Consider the following 23,043-nt stretch of genomic DNA (forward strand, 5'->3'; position numbering starts at 1 on the left):
GGGTCTCCTGGAGATCCGTAGATCACATGATTAATCGCCGCTAGCTGGGAGGCCCAATAATACTTTCGGAGGTCCGGAAGTCCGATCCCTCCATCGTACTAAGGCAGGGTGAGTTTGTTGAATGCGATTCGCGGTCTGCCTTCCCAAAGGAGCTGCCTCTGGAGAGACTCTATTTCTCTGAAGTACGAAGGTGGCACCGGGTCCAGTGCATTTTGGAGAACATAGAGAAAGCAGGAAAGCGCCATCATCTTGAACAATACCGCGCGACCCAGTATGGGAAGGCGACAACTCCTTCCACCTTGCTACATCTCTACGGAGCCTGTCCAGCGGCGGCTTAAGGTTGTTATCAAATCGCAGCCTTGGGTCCTTAGTTACTTAAATGAGTAGGTACCGAAATCCCACTGACTCCATCTGTAATGGGCAGGATTCCGGGATAACCGGAGGTTCTCCGCTAAGAACAAACAACACTGATTTCCCCCAATTAATAACAAAACCTGAATATCTACCAAATATAGCTAGCCAATATATCAAGAAAAACGATCAAGGACTCCCTGGGGAATGTGAGGTAGAGCAAAACATCATGCGCATAGAGAGAGATTTTATCCTCCCACTCGGAGGTCCATCTCAATCCACGAATCGTCCTATCCCAGTGAACCCATGCCGCAAGAGGCTCAAGTGCCAATGCGAACAGAAGTGGGGAGAGGGGACATCCCTGCCGCATGCCTCTTCCCAAAGGGAAATCCTCCGATCTATGGTTGTTCACCACCACTCTGGCAAGAGGGCCCGAGTACAAAAAGCTGACCCAATCGATAAATTCTTGCCCTATACCCATCTTGCCCAAGACCGCATACAGATAGGGCCATTCCACTCTGTCAAACGCCATAGTGGCGTCTAACAAGAGCAAGACCGCCGGTTCATGTATCTGGGGCGCTCCAGCTATAATTCCATGCATCCTCCAAATATTAAGGGCTGTATTGCGGCGGGGCATGAAGCCTGATTGATCCGGATGTACTATGGTAGTGTCCTTGTGTATAACAACTATGTTTGCAACTCGTTGATCATACGGGAGGCAGCCTTCCTCCCTACTTTCTTCAAACATCTCTCGGAGAAATGGCGCTAGTCTATTGGAATTTATTTGATAAAGTTCTATAGGGATCCCGTTGGGGCCCGTGGCCTTCCCGGAATGCACCGCTCTAAATCCCAGGGCAACCTCATCATTAGTGGAGGGAGAGTCCAGGTACTTCCTGTCATCCTCCATGAGTGCGAGCATTTGTATGTCTCGCATCATGGCCTCCTTATCAGCCTCCGTGTAGTTACCCGTGGCCGTACACACCGAACCGTGATATGTCGCGAACTCCTCCACTATATGCTGCGGTTCCGTAATACTACCCGAACTCTCCGTCTGCAATTCTGGCACCAACCTGGACCCCCACTCTCCCTTCTCCAACCACGCGATCAACTTCCCCGCCCTATCTTCGTGCTCATACACCCTACTTTGAGTGTCCGCATGCTGCTCCCGGGCCCTCCCTCGTGCCAGGCTCTGATACTCGTCTCTCAGGAGACTCAGCCGGTGTTTCTCCTCCGGGGAACTACCTCCCGACTCCTCCCGCTCCAGTGTCGTCAACTCTGTCTCAATTTTGTTCACCTCTGAGCGGCCCTTCCTCCTCTATCCGGCAATTAACGAGAGCACCTCTCCCCGGATCACAGTCTGATATGCCTCCCACAGGGAACTACCTGACTCCACCGTTCCTACATTATTTGAAAATACTGGTCCGTGATCTGTACTATTTCTTTTTTGGCTGCGCTTATGGGAGCTATCTGACCCACGTCTCTCTGACCCACTTCTACTCGAAGCCAAAGCGGTGAATGATACGATATCCCCCTGCCCAGATGTCTCACCTCCTGAATCTCCACCAGATGCGACGTCAGCACCAGGATATAATCTAGCCTTGATAAAGAATGATGGGCGGCCGAGGCGTGCGTGTAGTACCTTTCCCCCGGGTGACGCTGGTGCCATCCGTCTGCGAGTCCCGTGGTTTCCATGAGATCTGACAACCACCGTCGCGACATCTGGAGGGTCCTAGCGGGATGTCTATCCAATTCACCATCCACCACTGAATTAAAGTCCCCTCCCAGTATCAACAACCCCATGGGTAGTGTCAAAAAGATTCAGCACAAGTCCCGAAAGGTGTCAGCCTGAAGGGCCGGGAGGACATTTACTGACAAGAAGGTGACCGTTCTTCCCTCCCACTGCGCCGAAACGCCTATATATTTGCCTCTAGTATCCTCCCAAGTGGCCTGTATAGTCAACGGGAAGGAATTCCTGACCAATATTTCTACCCCTCTAGATCCCGTGGTGAACCCAGCATGTGCAACCAGTTTATACCCACCCTTATGCAGAGCCATACAACGATTACCTACCAGGTGGGTCTCCTGCAACAACACAACATCTGGGGAGTGTCTCCTGATCAACTGAGAGACTATTCGCCTCGTCATCTTATCCCCTAGACCATTCACATTCCAGCTGATCGTGGCTATCCCCAACCCTGATTTACTAGAAGACATGCAATTGGTACATCATTTCCTCGACACCCAATGCCAAAAATAACCCAAAACAAAAACCAAACTTAGAACCTGTTATGCGTTGTAAATTCAAAATTACTGAAAAATTCCGCAATCCCCCGCCTCCACCAACTCCTGCCCCACCTCCTCCCACCCTGCACCCCTGCCTAAAGCTTGCACTCATCCCCAACCAGCAGTGTGCCTGTCACCCCAACCTACTCTACAACTAACTAAACGTAGAAATGGAGGAGGGCCTGGGAACAACCCCCGCTACTCTCCCCCCCACCATGCTGCCCAGATAAAATCAAGTCCCCAAAATGATCCCTTCGGATTAGTAGCATCAAAAAAAAAAGGGGGAATGTCCTCCCGCCCTCCCCCGTGTCTCACTCACAATACTTGAGTCCCATTTCGAACCCGTGTCCCATTACTATTGTTCATCCGCCCCCTCTCTGGGTTGGCCCTCAGCCTCCGCCACATACGCGCTGTCCAATCACTCCATCGCTACTTCAGGATTGTCGAAAAACCAAGATTTCCCATTATGCTCCACTCTGAGGCGGGCCGGGAACATCATTCCGTATCTCATTCCCTTATCCCGTAGTCGCCGCTTCGATGCCAGAAAGCTCTGCCTCAGTTTTTGCACCGCTTGTGTGAAGTCCGGAAAAAAGGAGAGGGTCGCATTTTCAATTCACAGTGAAGGCCCCACTCGGGCCGCCTGAAGTATGGCATCTCTATCACGAAAGTTAAGGACCCTAGCAATCATAGGTCGAGGAGGTCTAGGCTGGACCCCAGGGACTCTATGAGCTCTCTCAACTGTGAAGAAGCTACTGAGGCCCTTTGGTTGTAGTTGCTTAAGTATCAAATCCTCAATAAACAGGTCAGGTGCCTGTCCCTCCAACTTTTCGGGCACTCCCAGGATTCTAACATTATTCTGCCTTGCCCTTCCTTCAAACTCGTCCAGCTTACGATCTGCAAGAGTCCTCGAGGCCTTAAGATCATGTACCTCCTGCTGCAGTTGATTAACGTCATCAATGAAGCTGATCGTTTTAACCTCCAGCGACTTCACTTTCTCACCAGTCTTCGTGAGATCCACTCTAATTAGCCCCATCTCTATGGTGACGGTGTCAAGCTTGGTATCAAGGGCTTCCATTTTCTGGCCCAGGGATGTCTGGACTCCCGTTATAGCTGCCATAAGATCTTTGAGAGTTGGCTCCGTCGCTGCCTGTGCATCATCCTCACACCCCCCTTGCGACCTTTTGACCTCCACTGGGGAGCCTTTGGGGAAGGTGTAGCGGTCTAATCTATTGGACTGAACGTTTCTAGACCCTTTAGTGTTCCGGGACGAAGTTTTGTCCGGGTCCGTTTTAGTCGCCATTTCACGCCTGGATTACCACCAACGCCCCAGCTCCGGACGATCTCGTGTAGCGTGCCCTTTATGTCGAGCCCTCCGGGTGCACCCCCACCAAAGCTTCACCTGGCAGTTCACTGGCAATGTGTCTCCTCTGGACCCGCTCTCTACCCCGCCAACAGGGGCCCAATTCAGTCCTCAGGGAACTTACCACCTCTCAGCCAAGCATTACCAACTGTTGTGTGCCAGCACGTAGGCACTGCTCGACCCTTGAGTACCGTACTCCGATGGGCCCTCCAAACATTCGCCGCCGTGACAGGTCCGAGTCCGCTTGCTGTGGTATCAGGGTATAAGGAGGGTTATTGAGGCGCCCCTCACAGTGTCCCGGGTCGCTCTCAGTGGTCCCCGGTCTTCTCAGGAGCTCAGGTCCTGGTGTCGCACACCCCCTCAACGAGGGGGGCACCTCCCAGGGTCCCCTACTCAACCAGGCACCTCAGGAGTGTCCCACTGATGCGATCCCCAGATAGTAGCGCTTCGGGCCCCTGGAAAGTCATTCAAGGGGGAAGCCTCAAGCTACACCAAAGGCGAAACGATTGGTCCCAATAGCGGGCCTCCCCTGCACCGGGATCAGGCTCCCCGCGTTTAGCTGGCGGGCCCGCCTCTCCAAGGCCCCGTTCCTACGGGCGCCACAACACAGCCCCCAGCGTTTGGCTCTCACTTCAGCCAAGTGTATTCTGCGACCTAGGCCATACAATGTTATTTGGGCCGACTTTCGGGCAGGGCCGGGTCCACAGCGCCCTCCGGCCCCGCTGTTATTACACTCTGAGGCGGATCGCCCGCCACTCGAGGCCCCGGTCTGAGCGCCAGGCCTCAATCTCCCGGACGACGCCTCTCTGCCCCCGAACGTTGGAGGAGGCCCGTTTCTTCACCGGCGGTCACCGCTACCCTTCATGTGCACGGGGGTAGGGCCGGGGGACCAGGATCTTTACAGGATGTGGCGGCAGGCGAGAGGGATCGTCGGAGCTGACCCTCTAGGCGGCCATCTTTGTCCCTGGCTTGGCTCCTCCCCCACATCCTGCAATTTTAACGTTGCAGAGGGCGGTGCTTTCAGCAGCACCCACCGCAATGGCAAAAATGCATGTTGTGCATATGCATGCACAACATGGCAGGCACCGCGCGGTGCCTGCCAAGTTGTGCATGCACATGCAGGGGGTACTATAGGTACCCCCCATGTGCCCCCCTATCACCCCAACATCCTGGGGGCCCGTAACGGGCCCCCAACTTCAAAATCTGCATGCCTTTCCGTGGCGGCAATGATGCCACAGAAAGGCTGCCTCCCGCCTGCATCCTGAAATGGATGGCGCTGTCTAGCAGACACCGCCACCATATTAAACACTTTTCCGCCCGCTCAACTTGTCGACCGGGCGGAAAAGCAGTGGGCGGTCTTCCCGTCCGCCGCGTTACCCCCGCCATACTACTATGGCGGAGGGAAATGGGTGATGGGCGATAAAGGATGTAGGGGGGATCGCCACTGCCATGCGGGGAGTGGTGATCCGCCCTACATCCTAATGGACCTCGAATTACTACTGCAGAGAAGCCGGGAGTCTTAAACACTGTACACTGTGTAGGAATATTACTTCTGTCAATTGATGGATTCGTTTTGCGTGATTTATGTTTGCAATCCAAGATTTTGGAAGTTGATGCTTGCGCCTTGACCACCCCAGACAGATGCCCAGGCTCTTGACCTCTGGTGTGGGGGCGGGCGATTTCCCAGACATGGAGACCAGGTAAGCTGTTTCCACAAAGAAGGGTCATTCCCCACCACCAGGACTTCCGTCTTGTCTCTGTTTAACTTAAGGACACTAGAGGCCATCTAAGTATTAACTGGTTCTAAGCAAGAATTCAAATTCACCGCAGCTTTATAGATGTTAGTGTCAGAGAGATGACAATTTGGGTGTCATCAGCATAGGACACCATAGGAAGGCTAAAAGAGCAGGTTATATCCGCAAGGGGTCAGCCATATACATTGAAAAGTGTGGGCTCAGGGAGGAGTCCTGAGACACACCACATTTAAGCTGCTCAACATCTGACAGTTGATGGCCTTCCCTAACCTGAAAACCCCTACTTTCTAAGAAGGAGGAGAGCCATTCAAGTGCTTTTCCAGTTATCCCAAGTGCCTCCAATCGGAGCCGGAGCACCGAGTGGGACACAGTGTCGAAGGCCGCATTTCAATCAAGTAGAATAAGTGCTGCTACTCTTCATTGATCAAGGGTTTTCCTAAGATCTTCCGTGGCTAATAGCATGACTGTTTCCGTGCTATAGCCAGGTCTAAAACCGGTTTGTGTGTCATAAAGCACCTTATGATCCTCCAGAAATGCGGTCAGATGCCCATTGACCAGTTTCCTTCGAATCTTGCTAACACCAGAAAGCAGGGATATGGGTATAAAGCTGTCAGCTTTAGTGAGGTTTAAATTGGGCTTTTTCAGCAATGGGCTGATTATTGCATGCTTCCAGGGATCAGGAACTTTTGCGCTGTCAAGCAAGAGATTATACATAGTTGTTAGGGCTGGAATTGTAGTGTCTTTGTTTTTTGTCAGAATACCTATTGGTACAGGGTCCAATGGAGACCCAGATGGTATTGCTTTTTGCTGATTCCAAGGTGGCATTGCAATGTATCTGGGAGAAAGCCAATAGTTTAGGACTGATGTTTTTGTCACATGTTCTATGGATCCATGCACGAGCTGAGTTTAAATCTCTGACCAATGATTTATAAATGAGTCTGACCTAGCTAAGAAAAAACAGGACCAGATCATTGCAGCAGTCCTTGGTGGGGATAAGGGGCGGCACGGGTGCGGGTTGGGGGCTAGCCCCTCAAAATTTGGGTTTAAAAAGGAGGATACAATAGCATACATTTCTTTTGACGGGTGTAGGGATTGGGAACTCTTCTCCGCAAGATCTACTACCCTAGCTGTTTTAATGATGTACTGCTATTTTTTTATGCCTTTTTATAAAGGGCATTTTTTTCTTCTTTATAATTTTCCCTCCATTTCCTCTCCACTCTTTTGCACTCTTTTTTAAGTCCCTGATTTCTGAGGTGAACCAAGAGGTGCTAACATTGTATCTAGAATTTTAATGCTTTTTTTTTCGGGATATGCGTTTCTAGAGGTGATTCTATCCATTTCACGAATGCCTGATAGTGTTAATATTTCCGTCTTGACTCCCTAAGTGCCTAAAGGCCCATAGGAATGAATGGGGAGTCATTCCTTATTTGCGATTAGCAATTAGCGAATCGCAAATGTGCCGCAATTTCAAGGGTGCCAGGGTGTCCAAAGGACACCCTGTTGCACCCCTGAAATGGTAATGTTCACTGCTGTTGCGCACACACATGTCCCAAGGACATGTGTGTGTGTAATATACAACTTAGAAAAATGCACTAAAGTGCATATTTCTAAGTTTTTGCTATTTATCACGTAGTTTGAGTTCGCGGTAAATAGTGACCTCAGATTGCGAATTTGCAATCTTGGAATGGTTCATGCATTGCATTTAAGGAATCGCAAATTGCGATTCCTTAAATGCAATCGCAATTTGAGAACTTGCAATTATTTGGGGGGGCAGAGGGGGGGGCATCGCGGTAATTGCTAAGGCAACTGTCACGGTTAATTTGGTAAAGGAAGAAATCGCGGGTTGCGAGAGTGCTCTCTTTAAACTAAAGTTGAGCTGTAACCTCACTATGTCTGGCCTTTTAATTTATAGACTCCCGGTCCTTCAGGGAATTTTTGTGAAGATCTAGCAAATAGAATTGGTCGTATGGCTAGTAAAGCGGCCAACTTTACCATTCTAGGAGATCTCAATCTCCACCTCGAGCTAGAGGACAAGGTAAAGATCTCTCATTTCTTAGCTGATTTAGAAGCCTTTCAGTTGCCTCAATTAGTCTCGGAGAGCACACATGTGGCTGGGCATTTGCTTGACCCCATTTTCTCCAATTTTGCCTGCTTAAATATCCTCCCCCCGGTCCCGTTAACGTGGACTGACCATTCAGTCATTCCATTCTCTCTACTGTGGCAGAGTAGGGCTGATGTGCTCCGCACGGCTGCTGTGGTAAAATGGCCATGGCATAAGCTTGAGCAGGAGGAGCTCACTAAGCGACTAGCGGAATTTAGATCTCAGCTTCCTTCAGACATCGAGGAAGCGCATGCGTGCTTTCAGGACTGGCTGATAGCCGCTCTGGACAGCTGCATCCCGGCCAAGTGGGGAGGAAAGGGCCGTGGACTCTCTAATCCTTGGTTCTCCGACCTTCTAGCGCATGCAAAAAAGGGATGTAAAGAGTTGGAACGCGCCTGGCGTCGCTCCTATGAACCATCGGTTAAAGCTGTATATCGTAAGGCAGTAAAGGATTACCATAAGCTTATCCGTAAAACACGGGCAGAATTTGTTGCTGACCAAATCCTGACAAGCTCTAACCCTACTAAAACCATCTTTAAACTGCTTAAAAACATGAGGACCGCTGGTCAGTCCAGGGCTTCCCCGGTCATTTCTAATCAGCAGTGTGAGGCCTTGGCACTCCACTTTGTGGGTAAAGTGGATCAGATCTATCTAGCTGAGCGGTCGATCCAAGTGTCTGTTCCGCCGTTCCACTCACACGAACATGCTTTGGGGAGGGGGGTCCCTCAAGGCTCCATCTTGAGCCCCCTTCTGTTTAATCTGTATGTGGGACCTCTGGCGACGGTGGCCAGAGACAGAGGGCTGTCCCTGGTGTCGTACGCCGACGACACCCAGTTGGTGATTGCCTTCTCCAAAAAATGCAGGAAATCTGGAAAACTTCAAGGAGGATCTAACAGCTATCTCGACCTGGATGAAGGCTAATTACCTTCAATTAAATGCCAGCAAGTCCGAGATCTTGTTGTATGGGAAGGACCAGGGACTCTGGTCAGAGCAATGGTGGCCCGATCATTTAAAGCCCGCACCGGTGCCGAAGGAGACGGTGAAGAACCTAGGTGTCTGGTTCGATACCGGTCTAACATTTGATAAGCAGACAAAAGCTGTAGCCGCAGTCTGCTTTGGGCTTTTGAGAGGTTTGAGACCCTTGCTTGGTTTCTTCCTTCCCAGAGTGCATCAGACCATCTTGCAGGCTTCCATCTTGGCGAGGCTTGATTATGGCAATGCCTTATATCTTGGTGCTAACAAAGCTAGCATCAAACGCTTGCAGAGGGTCCAGAACGCAGCCGCACGTATGTTAGTGGCTCTCCCTAATCGCACTCTGTGGTCCAAGTTCTTGTGAAGCTGCACTGGTTGCCAATTGAAGCTCGCATCCAGTTCAAAGTGCTCTGTATTGCGCACAAAATCCTGAGACTGCAAGCCCCAGAGGGGCTACTGGGCTTACTGATGCCATACCTGCCTAGTAGTCTTACGATCGACTAATCAAGGTTTGGTCTGTGTCCCCCGTGTTAGGAAAGCAAGGGCTAGGGGCCGGTCATTTGGCCTCATGGCGGCTAAACTGTTGAACTCTCTTCCAGTATGTATTCGCGCCATCCCCAATCTCCTGCCATTTCGCAAGTCCCTGAAGACTTGGCTGTTCCCCACTCTGTGATATCCCTCGCCTGCTGTGTTCTCTTGCTCCGGTCAGGTTTCTGGTTGCGCTGGGACGCCTCGTCCCTGAGGCAGCCATGCGCATTATAAATCCTGTAATAAATAAATAAATAAATAAATACAATTCACACGTGAACCCATCCGGGCCTGGCGCTTTGCCATTTGGCAGTGACTTAATACCTTCTGGTACTTCTTCTACTGTGATGAGCAAGGACAAGTATTCTCTTTGCGTGTCTGACAGCCACGCTATCGATACATCTGCTAGATATTCCATGATTTCATCTGGGGAAGTAGTGGGTTGCGCTGCATAAAACTCTCCATAAGTTCTCGTGAATTCCCTTAATATTCCCTGCGCATCATGTTGCAGTTCCCCATTGACGTCCCTAACTGCCCGAACTACTTGTGGTGTGTGACCCGTGCATATTTCAGCTGCCAAAACCCTACCAGGTCTACCCCCTTCGCCGTAGGATCTTGCTGTCTGGCGTTTTGCTTCGTATTTAAGTTCATCTTCTGCGTACGTCTGGTATTCTGACAGTACAATCGTTATGTCACCCAGTATCTTTGTACTTTGTGTACGCTCATATTCATGTTCCAGTGTGCGTAGTTTGGCCTCGCGCATAGAGAGTTGCCTCAGTATGTCCTTTAGAATGCCAGCGTTTGTGCTTATACAGACTCCCCTAATAGTAGCTTTAAAAGCTTCCTATAGCAAGCCAGGATCGTCAGTAGTGGGACCATTCAAATCAAAGTATTCAGTAATAGCCTGACTAATGGTGTCTAGTAATGCTTTTGCATTGAATCTCCAGCTATAAGGGGGCGGCATATAATGTAGTATATTTACAGAAAGTAACACTGGATTGTGATCAGAGAGTGTTCTGGGCAGGTGACTAATGTTCCGTGTCCATAATAATATGTTGTCAGTACCCAACCAATAGTCTGTGCGAGACCAACTATTATGTGCTGCTGAAGTATGTGTAGCTTCCATACGTCCTGGGTTTCGGGCTCTCCAAATATCATTAAGATGCATTTCGGTCATAATATCCTTTAATTTGCCCAATGCTCTTTTGTGAGGCTCTGTTGATGTGCCCGATCTGTCAAGATCATCTTGCAGCGCAATATTAAAGTCACCTCTCCAAAGCAAGGTCATGCCTGACAGATCATTAATGTTGCGCCATATCGTATGATAAAAGTCGGGTCGTCTATATTTGGGCCATATGTGTTAATTAACGCGAGTCTCTGTCCCCTTATTGTCCCCGTTACAATAACATAGCGCCCCAACTCATCCGTGATGGTAGTATCAATATTAAATTGCGACCCTTTTTTTACCAGTATAAGGACCCCGCTAGAATAGGAGGAATATGATTAACTGTGTATTGTCTCCGCCCACCTACGCCCAATGTTATTATTCAAATTAGGTGCAAACAGCCAGATTCATCATCGTCCCGTTTTGCGAGTCCTTAATAGCGATTATTAAGGAATCGCAATTAAGGACTTGCAAAACGGGATTCATGTAGGAATAGCAAAAAATATTGCGATTCCTACATCTTCCTTATTTGCGATTAGCAAATTGCTAATCGCAAATAAGGAATAACTCCCCATTCATCCCATAGGAATGAATGGGAAGTAATTCCCTATTTGCGATTAGCGATTTGCTAATTGCAAATAAGGATGCAATTTCAAGGGTGCCAGGGGTGTCCAAAGGACACCCTGTAGCACCCCTGAAAAGCAAATGTACACAGGTGTTGCGCACACACATGTCCAAAGGACATGTGTGTGTGTGTAACATGCAACTTACAAAAATGCACTAAAGTGCATTTTTCTAATTTTTCGCTATTTACCACAAAGTCAGACTTCGCGGTAAATAGCGGCCAAAAATTGCGAATTCGCAATTTAAAAATGGTTAATGAATTGCATTTAAGGAATCTCAAATAGAGATTCCTTAAATGCAATTCCTCGCAATTTTGCGATTTTGCTATTAGCGATTTTTGCATTTGGGATGATGAATCCCAAATGCAAAAATTGAGCTCGCAAAGGGCCAGATTCTCAGAATCTGGCCCTTTGCGAGCGCAATTTGCAATGATGAATCTGGCTGAATGTGTGTCTCCTGCAGGAGGGCTATATCTACATATAGCCTGTCGATATACGCCAATATTTGTCGAATTTTTTTCGGGTTATTAAACCCTCTAACATTCCAAGTTAACAAGTTTAGGTGCTGAGGTTGTAACCTCTCAGTAGTCATCTCTAGCCATTAACACCTATTGCATTGCAATTGTAGACTTTGCAGCATGCACTCTCTCGTTTTTTAGGAAAGGGTCAACAACATAAAGCATCTTGATGTTATTGTGGATCTCAGCCATGTTTCTCAAGTACGGTAGTCTGTATAACATTTCCAAACACCAACCCTCCCACCCACCACCCACTTCAGCATCCCAACCATGCCAAAGACATTCCCCTGAGTAAAGGGACAACATAACTAAACTTTGTTTGGGGAGCACCCACCTGGGGGGTCTGCCAAGTGCACACAACACCATCCAACAATGTGGATGTGGTCAGGTATACATTAGTGATGCAGAGCAAACATTTCCTACAACATATGGGTTACCATAAATACCGCCATTTGGCTATACCTGGTTGAGTATTGTATGCTGCAGTGAAATACCCTATTCACCCTCCATTATTCAGTACAGTTCGCAGAGGTGCTCAATTTGAGGGTTCAGAAAAATAATAGAGCTATATCTCTCTCGTCTAAGTGTATAATACAACCATAATTGCAGTAACCTGCACAGTACTTCTTCAGCTCTTTTGTTACGGAGACACAACTTTCCGTCCATTACAACTCAGTCCACATTAAGGGGCCGATTATGATGGCGGACGGACCTGAGTCCGTCCGCCACCATAGAGAAGGAGGGACCGTCCGCAGGGGCAGCGGCGGTCCCTCCGTGCAAATTAGGATGTGACCTCCACCCTGGCGGTCACATCCTGTATTTTTATCATTGCGGCAGGTGCTGCTTGAAGCAGCACCCGCCGCAATGATAAAAAAGCAAGTTGTGCATTTGCATGCACAAAGCGGCAGGCACCCCATGGCACCCCCCCCCCCATCACCCCTGGGGGCCCGCAACGGGCCCCCAAACACAAATCCGTATGCCTTTACACGGCGGAAAGGCCGCCGTGTAAAGGCATCTTTCCGCAGTCATCCTAATATGGCTGGCGGTGTCTGATAGACACCGCCAGCCATGTTAATGCTTTTCCGCCGCGGGCGGAATCCGCCCGCGGCGGAAAAGCGGCGGACAGATAGTAAGACCCACCAGCCATCCTAATATGGCGGTGGGTCTTGCAAGGCTCCCCGGCGGATTTCCCGCATCCTCCGGGCCGGCGGTGGCTTCCGCCGGCCCGGTGGATGCGGGAAATCCGCTATCATAATCGGCCCCTATGTCTGTACGCATCAGTCAGATGTCCGGTGTTTTCGAAAAGAAAAAACAGTAGGTATAACCAATGTTCCCTCTAATTTTTTTTCCTCTGTGTGCGGCAGTGGAGGGTCTCTGTGCGCTGCAACTATGGCTATGTGCGCCAGGAACCAGACCGCGCGTGTCTGCGGCGCCAAATGCCACTCGTTTCTGGTGCCCTTCTGCCCTCTGTCCCACTCGTTTTTTTGCCCTTCTGCCCTCTGTCCCACTCGTTTTTGGTGCCTTTCTGCCCTCTGTCCCACTCGTTTTTTGTGACTTTCTGCCCTCTGTCCCACTCGTTTTTGGTGCCCTTCTGCCCTCTGTCCCACTCGTTTTTGGTGCCCTTCTGCCCTCTGTCCCACTTTGTTTTTGGTGCCCTTCTGCCCTCTGTCCCACTCGTTTTTTGCCTTTCTGCCCTCTGTCCCACTCGTTTTTGGTGCCCTTCTGCCCTCTGTCCCACTCATTTTTGGTGCCTTTCTGCCCTCTGTCCACTCGTTTTTTGTGCCTTTTTGCCCTCTGTCCCACTCGTTTTTGGTGCCCTTCTGCCCTCTGTCCCACTCGTTTTTTGTGCCTTTCTGCCCTCTGTCCCACTCGTTTTTGGTGCCCTTCTGCCCTCTGTCCCACTTTGTTTTTGGTGCCCTTCTGCCCTCTGTCCCACTCGTTTTTTTGCCTTTCTGCCCTCTGTCCTACTCGTTTTTTGTGCCTTTCTGCCCTCTGTCCAACTTGTTTTTGGTGCCCTTCTGCCCTCTGTCCCACTTTGTTTTTGGTGCCCTTCTGCCCTCTGTCCCACTCGTTTGTTTGCCTTTCTGCCCTCTGTCCCACTCGTTTTTCGTGTCCTTCCGCCCTCTGTCCCACTCGTTTTTGGTGCCCTTCTGCCCTCTGTCCCACTTTGTTTTTGGTGCCCTTCTGCCCTCTGTCCCACTCGTTTGTTTGCCTTTCTGCCCTCTGTCCCACTTGTTTTTCGTGCCCTTCCGCCCTCTGTCCCACTCGTTTTTGGTGCCTTTCTGCCCTCTGTCCCACTTTGTTTTTGGTGCCCTTCTGCCCTCTGTCCCACTCGTTTTTTTGCCTTTCTGCCCTCTGTTCCACTCGTTTTTTGTGCCTTTCTGCCCTCTGTCCCACTCGTTTTTGGTGCCCTTCTGCCCTCTGTCCTACTTTGTTTTTGGTGCCCTTCTGCCCTCTGTCCCACTCGTTTTTCGTGCCCTTCTGCCCTCTGTCCCACTTGTTTTTGGTGCCCTTCTGCCCTCTGTCCCACTCGTTTTTTTGCCTTTCTGCCCTCTGTCCCACTCGTTTTTGGTGCCCTTCTGCCCTCTGTCCCACTTTGTTTTTGGTGCCCTTCTGCCCTCTGTCCCACTCGTTTTTTTTGCCTTTCTGACCTCTGTCCCACTTGTTTTTCGTGCCCTTCCGCCCTCTGTCCCACTCGTTTTTGGTGCCCTTCTGCCCTCTGTCCCACTTTGTTTTTGGTGCCCTTCTGCTCTCTGTCCCACTCGTTTTTTGTGCCTTTCTGCCCTCTGTCCAGTCGTTTTTTTGTGCCTTTCTGCCCTCTGTCCCACTCATTTTTGGTGCCCTTCTGCCCTCTGTCCCACTCGTTTTGTGTGCCTTTATGCCCTCTGTCCCACTCTTTCTGCCCTCTGTCCCACTCATTTTTTGTGCCTTTATGCCCTCTCTCCCACTCGTTTTTTGTGCCTTTCTGCCCTGTGTTCCACTCGTTTTTGTGCCTTTATGCCCTCTGTCCCACTCGTTTTTTGTGCCTTTATGCCCTCTCTCCCACTCGTTTTTTTTGCCTTTCTGTCCTGTGTTCCACCTGTTTTTGTGCCTTTATGCCCTCTCTCCCACTCGTTTTTTGTGCCTTTCTGTCCTGTGTTCCACTCGTTTTTGTGCCTTTATGCCCTCTCTCCCACTCGTTTTGTGTGCCTTTCTGCCTTCTGTCCCACTCTTTCTGCCCTCTGTCCCACTCGTTTTTTGTGCCTTTATGCCCTCTCTCCCACTCGTTTTTTGTGCCTTTCTGTCCTGTGTTCCACTCGTTTTTGTGCCTTTATGCCCTCTCTCCCACTCGTTTTTTGTGTCTTTCTGTCCTGTGTTCCACTCTTTTTTGTGCCTTTATGCCCTCTCTCCCACTGATTTTTTGTGCCTTTCTGTCCTGTGTTCCACTCGTTTTTGTGCCTTTATGCCCCCTGTCCCACTCGTTTTGTGTGCCTTTATGCCCTCTGTCCCACTCTTTCTGCCTCTGTCCCACTTGTTTTTTGTGCCCTTAAGGCCCTCTCTCCCACCTGTTTTGTGTGCCTTCCCTCTCTCCTTCAGTTCCGCTCGTTCCCCACCCGCGTTGGCCTCTCGTATAAGTATTTCTGATAATCAGAGCCCCTTCAGGGGCTCCGATTAACAGCAATACTTAAACAAAATGCCACAGTCTACCTCGCACTTTACTAACGAAAGCATAGACACTTTCCAAACACAGCGTGTGCTAAAGTACAGGCTCTGATTATCAGCAATATTTAAACAAAAGGCCACAGTCTGCGACGCTCCCACACAGCTGCAAGCGCCACAATCGCCACCAGCCCTCCCGCCTAATTACCTGAACTCCTCACGCCACCACACGGAAAAGTGCCTCATGATCGCGCCGCTCACTTTTTAAAAGCGGCGGGCGGCGCGACTCTCTAGCGACGTCCTGTGTGCGCGCTACATGCTAGGTGGTGCGCGCTGACGTCAGGGGAGGCCTAGAGGGAACGGTGGGTATAACTAATCATTCTATGTGAATAGGCTTACAGCATCTATTATCGCAGCCGAACCAGAACAGTATATGCAAAGTGTATACTTTACCACCTGGCGTAGGTAGCACCCCCATTCACAACCCCAAAGAAACTAGGTAGCCGTAGGGCGCCCCATCAGTTCTGGTTGCTGGCTTTATGTAGGCTTGGCAGTTTATATACCCTGCCTCATTCTCCTGCAGCGACCGCCAGCCGTCTCTGGTGCAGTAACCCTAGGGAGTCGCATGAGGGTACCAATAGTTCAATCCGGTACCATAGTGAACACACCTGCCTTACCAGTCCATAATGTCCAGGATCCAAAGATATTCTTCCCTCCTAAGAGTGCTCATTCCGAATCTTGGTTCTGTTCAGCACGTTTTTGTTCTTTTCGCTTGCTACTTATTTTCTTAAGAAAGTATGGGGCTGCTCTCGGTGTTTGAAGAATTGTAGAGCGACCATCATATGTCACCTTCAGCCGAGCTGGATAAAGCATAGCACACTCTATACCTAATTCACGTAATTTCTTTTTCGCTGGATTGAATTCTTTTTGCGCAAGTTGTACCGTCATAGTGAAGTCCGCGTAAAACTCCAGCTTGTTGCCTTGGTAGTTTATCTGCTGTTTCTCTCGTGCCAACCTCAAAATGACGTCCCGGTCTCTGTAATTGAGTATACGGGCATCAATAGGTCTTGGAGTGGCGCCGGGCTTCGGTCTCGGGGCTAGGGATCTATCTGCGCGTTCTGTTAGGAAGACCTCGGAGAGGTTTTCTGCACCAAACACGCTGCGAAGCATATTATCTACGTAGGTTTCCATCCGTCCTGTGTTGGTGGACTCTCGAATTCCCGCAATCCTGATGTTATTGCGTCTGGATCTTGCTTCCAAATCCTCCACTTTGCTTTTTATAACTTCAAGCAGTTTCTCCATATCTGTGCATTTTTGCATAGTGGCATGTGACTCGTCCTCCACTGCAGTAATACGATTCTCGGCCTCAACAAGATGTTCTCCATGCTTATCCAATTTTGTCTCCATATTGTCGACCCATTGGGTGAGAGTGTCCAACTTCCCATTTATGTCTTGCAGACTTTGTTGTATTGCCTGTAGAACACTTTCCATGGCAGTACTTGTCGCAGTCTCAAGTTCAGTGTCTGAATGCGCCGTCGCGCCCTTGGTCTGCCTTTTCGTTTCAAATGGGAGCTAAGTTGTTGTTTCTCTGGCTTCCCCATTGTCGTGCCAACAAGTATAGCAATCTGTGAAGCAAAATGGTGTGGATTGCCGCGTCGCGCGTGTAGTACTGTGCAATTCACCACTCCTCAGAGGACTGCGCCTCTTCGTTTTGACACCTTCAGCTGATAATTAGCCTTCACTCCTCAGGGCAGCACGCAGTCAACCTTTAGCAGGAGTGGCGTTTAATAGATATTAATGTGTAGCTCCAGGACTGGCCCTCCTCATCACGAAGGTGGATCACCCAATGAGAGCTTCAGGACGCAATCTCTCTGCATACTACTCCCTCACTTGCCGGACTCATGTTGTAGTTATCCGTACTCAGCAATCCCACCAGCCACATGCAAAGAGCCACCCAGTTTAGGGGTTATCAGCACACAAACAACAGCAGAAGACAAAGTCCGTACTTCTCACCGCACCCGAGCCTAACAGTGGCAGCATCAACTTTGCCGGCAGTCCAAATGACCCATATTCAGAACTGCACAGCGCCGCTGGGCAATACTCGCCAATGTCTCAGCCCCCACGTGGTTTTCTGCCGCTGTTACCTCCATGCGTTCCCCAGTACCAAGCGCGATGCAGTGGGCACAGCTTCACAACACCTTCGCAGTAGGTAATGAAAGGGGCATTGTAAGTAAAGTCATCACCTTGTATACTACTGCAGTCGAGTAGGAGGCAGGCCGGACGTTGATGCAGGATCATCGCTGTACTTAAACCTAGCTATTCGTGGTGCCATGTCTCCATCAGATAGTAACGTCACGGCCGTTAGTGCTGTCCGCCATTTTGTGATATGTCATAGAATTCCGCGCTTTAAAAGACACTCAGCTGCTGTGCAGAATCTCTAGCGTGCATTAGCAGTAATATGCAAGTGCTCTCTCCTCATCGGCATGATTGTGAAGGCAATTACCCCACTCCGTTGCACCACACAGCCGTGCCTCGCTCCGTGTTCTCTCTGATTCACTCGTGTGTCAGGGCGCCGCCATCTTGCATGTTTCAATCCGCGCTGCTCGGTCAGCCTTCACTCACAGTTTACCGGCTCTTACAGCGTGCCACCAGTCTTCCGTCTCGTCCACCTCAGTGCCGGGATATTCCGATTGTCATTTCTGCCATTGGTGGTCGATTTTGACTCTGCTTAACGAGCTCTTTCACCACATTTTGAGCCTGACCTGCGGAGCTGTCTGAGCAGGCAGCCATTCCGCAGTGCGCCCTCTAGCACCCCCCTAATTTGTACCCACCTGCTATCCAATACTTTCCCTACTGTTGCATTCACTGGAGTGGAAATAGTAATTTTTACCACTCCACTATACAACACTTTCTCTACTGTTGCACTCTTTGGGCCCGATTCTGATGCGGGTTGGAAAGCTTCCTGACCGAATTGGTTTGGAAATGGTTTCCAACCCACTCGGATCGGGAGAGTACGACCGACCGAGTATGATGCATCCGGATGCTTCCAAATACGATTTGGTTGGACTCCCATTGACTTCAATGGGAGCATATGTTCCTAACCGCATCATAATTGGGCTCTGGGTCAGGAAGACACGTTCCCGATCCGATTTGGAAGGAGCAAATGCCATTAGGAGGCCTTCCTGACCGCATCGGAATCAGGCCCTAGGTGGGAATGCTTTCCTAACCGCATCAGAATCAGGCCCTTTGTAGTGGGAATAGTAATGTTTACCCCTTCGCTATCCAACACTTTCCCTACTGTTGCAATCACTGGAGTGGGAATAGTAATTTTTACACCTCTGCTATCTAACACCTTCCCTACTGTTGGACTCACTGGAGTTGGAATAGTAATTTTTCCCCTCCGCTATCCAACACTTTCCCTACTGTTGCACTCACTGGAGTGGGAATAGTAATTTTTACCCATCAGCTATCCAACATTTTCCCTACTGTTGCACTCATCGCAGTTGGAAATAGTAAATTTAATTATTTCGCTATTCAACATTTTCCCTACTGTTGTTTTTATTGTATTGTGGAATGTACATTTTAATTTTGTTTTAATAGTTTAATGTTTTAATTAAGTATAGCATGTTTTTTATTTTAAATTAGTGATATGTATATATATATGTTATGTATATATCATTAACAAGTTTAATATTAATATTTAATATATTTAATATATATTGTTTTATTTGATTTATATTTTTAAATCGATATTTTTACATCTATATTTTTTACTTCGATATTTTTATTCAATATTTTTGTACTTACCTATTTAAGTATAGGGAGTCGACATTTTTACCATCTATATTTAAAAAAACTGTTTTACCATCGAGGTTTTTACCATTGATATTCTAGCAGTGAACCGAGGCAATGACCAAATTGTCTCCAAAGAAACAAACACCAACCCCAGGAGCAATTTCGTACTCCTCTCTCTTTTCCACCAATGCCAAGCGATAAAGCGTATCCCAACTAAAGATCTGGAACAGAGTCTGATGCCACACACAGCTTAGAAGCTTTGATCTCTACCCCTCTGAAAAACAATTTTAAAAGGTCCATGGCTGAATGAGTGTTTTTGGATCTCTAGTTCTGTATTAATGGTTTTTAGTTCCCTGATCATTCCCAGGCTAACCCTAACCTAAGTGGAGTTGGTACCTAGTACTTTCACAAATTTGTAACTACAAATGTTTTGATTTCTGAATACTGTAGAGTCATTCATCTTCCTGTTGCTGACAGATGTCTTTAGCTGTCAATTTGATAGCAGCTTCAGCTTGTGAAGAATCACAAATACAGAAGAACAAAATGGACTCACCCAAAAGAGAATGCACTGATATAGCCAATTTCTGCATATTATGTAATGGAGTGTAGAATACAAAGGACCCTGGCTCGGTGGCTGACGACAAAAGAGTATTGCCAGCAAAGGCAGTTTTCAACCATTTGAGACAGAGAGGAGCAAATCAATTGGCATTGTAGAGCTTTTCTCAATGTTTGTTTGACTTTCTCTTGTATAATAGGAAAGGGGAGATTAAGTGCTGAAACGTAAACAGCTTCAAACATCTTCCCATAACTTTTTGATCCTCACTGTAAAATGTTCAGTAGCTTCTCTTATCATCTGTAAGATATTGTCCAATGTATTGAGATTTTTGAAATGTTATTTAGGAGATACATATCTAAAGAGTAAATAACAAATTGAGGCACAAAAGGGATAAGGATAGGAATTTTCATAGGATTGGGATGGGGCTTTCATAGGTGACATGACATGATAGTGCTTTTTTATCCTGCCTAAACTATGAGTGGGCTATAATCTGTAGAAGAGCATTCACTGACAAGTGGCAAATTAACACAACTACAGTTAATATTAAATTGTAGTGTCTTGTAAGCTGATCGCTTAAAGAGTGGATTATCTATTACTCATTTGAAAAAGTGTTTCTTGTATATATTCTTTGTTTTGTCACCCTTGCTGTTCCACTGTCACAAGCACATTTTAGTAGCTAGTAAATATAAATTCCCTTCATCAACTTTGAATTATTGAAAGGGATGTTGTTCAATCCTTTGTCTGAGAATGGTGCAAAGAAAAAAGAAAGTCTTTTGTCTTATTTTGCTTTGTAACATGCTCATTAAGACTTACCAAGCTGGGATGGAGACATCAACATCTTGCTGAGCTTGGAGCATCCCGGACAGCTTGAAAATGAATGTTGAAGATCACTGGCAGATGATAGCTGGCTTGTTCGGAAGGAACTTGATGAAGACATATGAGGTGTAAAAAGCTGCCAAAATAGATGAAACAAAATAGTATGGACTGAAACATGTTACATATTTCATAATAAAGATTATGATGATCCCCGGGCTAATCTATCAGTGCTTCAGTGTCATAGTTGAAGCAGAAGGGCACAGGTTTATGGGACTATTGGGAGATGCAAAGACCCCTACTTCAGTGTATATGTATGTTCTGTGTGTTCATGAGAATCCTCAAAGTCAAAGGATAATGCTTAGATGCAAAAAAGTTTAATTTTCACCAACAATAATGACTTATACTCCCCCTTTGATTAACTTTACGCAAGAAATGTATTACGTGATTATTCATAATTTGTACATAAAACACTTATTTAAGAATGTCCAATATGTAAACATATCATTATACAACACTTCAAAATTGGTCCTTATTTCAAATAATACAGTTTACTTTATTGACATTCTTCTGCTGGTGGGAGATCCCCAATGAGCCACGGCCTCAGAAAAACCAGTAGGGTGAAAAGAGATCTCTGTTTTATATGTGACTGACTTGGGCCCATCCTTACCCAACTTTCGGAGGTGTATGAGTGTTTATTATCTCATTTCTCATTAGGAGATTTGAAGTCCCAGATATGCTAGTGTGACTCACAGCTAATCCAGCTGAATTCCCTAAGAGGTAGTTCACAAATGCTAGTTGCTCCCTGATAATCCAGTCTTCCTGTGTAGTTAGTAAACTTGAACACCGAGGTTTGAGGGAGTCTTTCCAATTTCATATTTCAAGATCAGATCACAAATCTAACAAGCATTTGCAATGCAATAGGTCTCGCATTATGAAAGTTTGAGCTATTGGTCTTGTAAATGATTTTTTTTTATTTATGTGTTGGTTTTGAAAATAGCTAAATTAATAGCTTTGTCATTTACAATGCCAATAGTTATAACTTTCGCAAATGTGACACCTATAGCATTTGTAATGCAACATGTTTTGTATTTACGTGACTTAGATGTATTGATATTACAAATAACAACAGCTTTTAATTTTTAAAAATAATTAATACTTAAATAAAAGTGATTGTAATTTATAATGGCAATAGCTTAAACTTTTGTAAATAACTTTTGTGAAGATTATGTTCAGTGTATTTTATTGTGATGAAAATCCAAGAACAGAAGTGAAATATTAACATCTTTTTGTGACATTTGTAATAAACCTTGAAACATTGAGAGAACATATTTGAACCAGTTGTTGTTGAATGGTTGCACAGATTGATGCTGTGATGGCGCGGAGTGATGTTGTGGTGGCGCTGAGTGATGCTGTGGTGGTGCTGAGTGATGCTGGTGTTGCACTGAGTGATGCTGTGGTGGTGCTGAGTGGTGCTGTGGTGGTGCTGAGTGATGCTGTGGTGGTGCTGAGTGGTGCTGTGGTGGTGCTGAGTGATGCTGTGGTGGTGCTGAGTGATGCTGTGGTGGTGCTGAGTGATGCTGTGGTGATGCTGTGGTGGTGCTGGGTGGTGCTGTGGTGGTGCTGAGTGATGCTGGGGTTGCGCTGAGTGATGCTGTGGTGGTGCTGAGTGATAATGTGGTGGTGCTGAGTGATAATGTGGTGGTGCTGAGTGGTGCTGCGGTGGTGCTGAGTTGTGCTATGGTGGTGCTGAGTGATGCTGTGGTGGTGCTGAGTGATGCTGTGGTGGTGCAGAGTGGTGCTGTGGTGGTGCTGAGTGGTAATGTGGTGGCGCTGAGTGATCCTGTGGTGGTGCTGAGTAATGCTGTGGTTGCGCTGAGTGATGCTGTGGTGGTGCTGAGTGATAATGTGGTGGTGCTGAGTGATAATGTGGTGGTGCTGAGTGGTGCTGTGGTGGTGCTGAGTAGTGCTGAGTGATGCTGTGGTGGTGCTGAGTGATGCTGTGGTGGTGCTGAGTGGTGCTGTGGTGGTGCTGAGTGGTAATGTGGTGGTGCTGATTAATAATGTGGTGGTGATGAGTGATAATGTGGTGGTGCTGAGTGATACTGGGGTAGCGCTGAGTGATGATGTGGTGATGCTGAGTTAATAGTCGTTTTCCCCCCTAATTTTTTATCGCCATTTCGAGAAAAAAAAAACAATACAAAAATGAATAGGCATTACACAGAAATCAAGAAAATAACTTGAGCAAAACTTGCAGAAACTATCCTTAATGCCAACCGAGGGCACAAAGGGGTGCGGTGTTCCATTTTGTTTTTGTAAGATACTCTTTTAACGGCACCCTAAGCCTGCGTGAGCCAAATTAGCGCTTCCCTCGGAGCCCACTCCTGCGCTGTGAGCAAGGAACGGAAACAAGGCCCGGCTCAGACTGATGGAAGAGCCGTCTGTGGCCAAGCAGTATGCTGCTGCCTCTGAAACAAGGCGTCGCTCCTGGTCGTGCGTTTATCGCCAAATATGCAAGTGAACACCAGAGTATGCACCAGCCCACAGAGAGCCACTCAAACATAAAGCATGTTTCCCTTTGCACC

At 47.8% G+C, this 23,043-nt stretch overlaps 1 protein-coding gene across 1 annotated transcript in view; it reads right to left on the reverse strand.

The window, feature by feature from the left end:
- CCDC27 (coiled-coil domain containing 27) overlaps positions 1-23,043 on the reverse strand; it is a 295,166-nt gene that overhangs the window by 177,848 nt on the left and 94,275 nt on the right. Inside the window, exon 4 of the mRNA XM_078640960.1 lies at positions 20,459-20,597. Within this exon, the coding sequence (XP_078497086.1) occupies positions 20,459-20,597 (139 nt within the window). The remainder of the gene's footprint in view (positions 1-20,458; positions 20,598-23,043) is intronic.

This window comes from Lissotriton helveticus, chromosome 5_1 (genome assembly GCF_964261635.1).
Source record: "Lissotriton helveticus chromosome 5_1, aLisHel1.1, whole genome shotgun sequence".
NCBI lineage: Eukaryota > Metazoa > Chordata > Amphibia > Caudata > Salamandridae > Lissotriton > Lissotriton helveticus.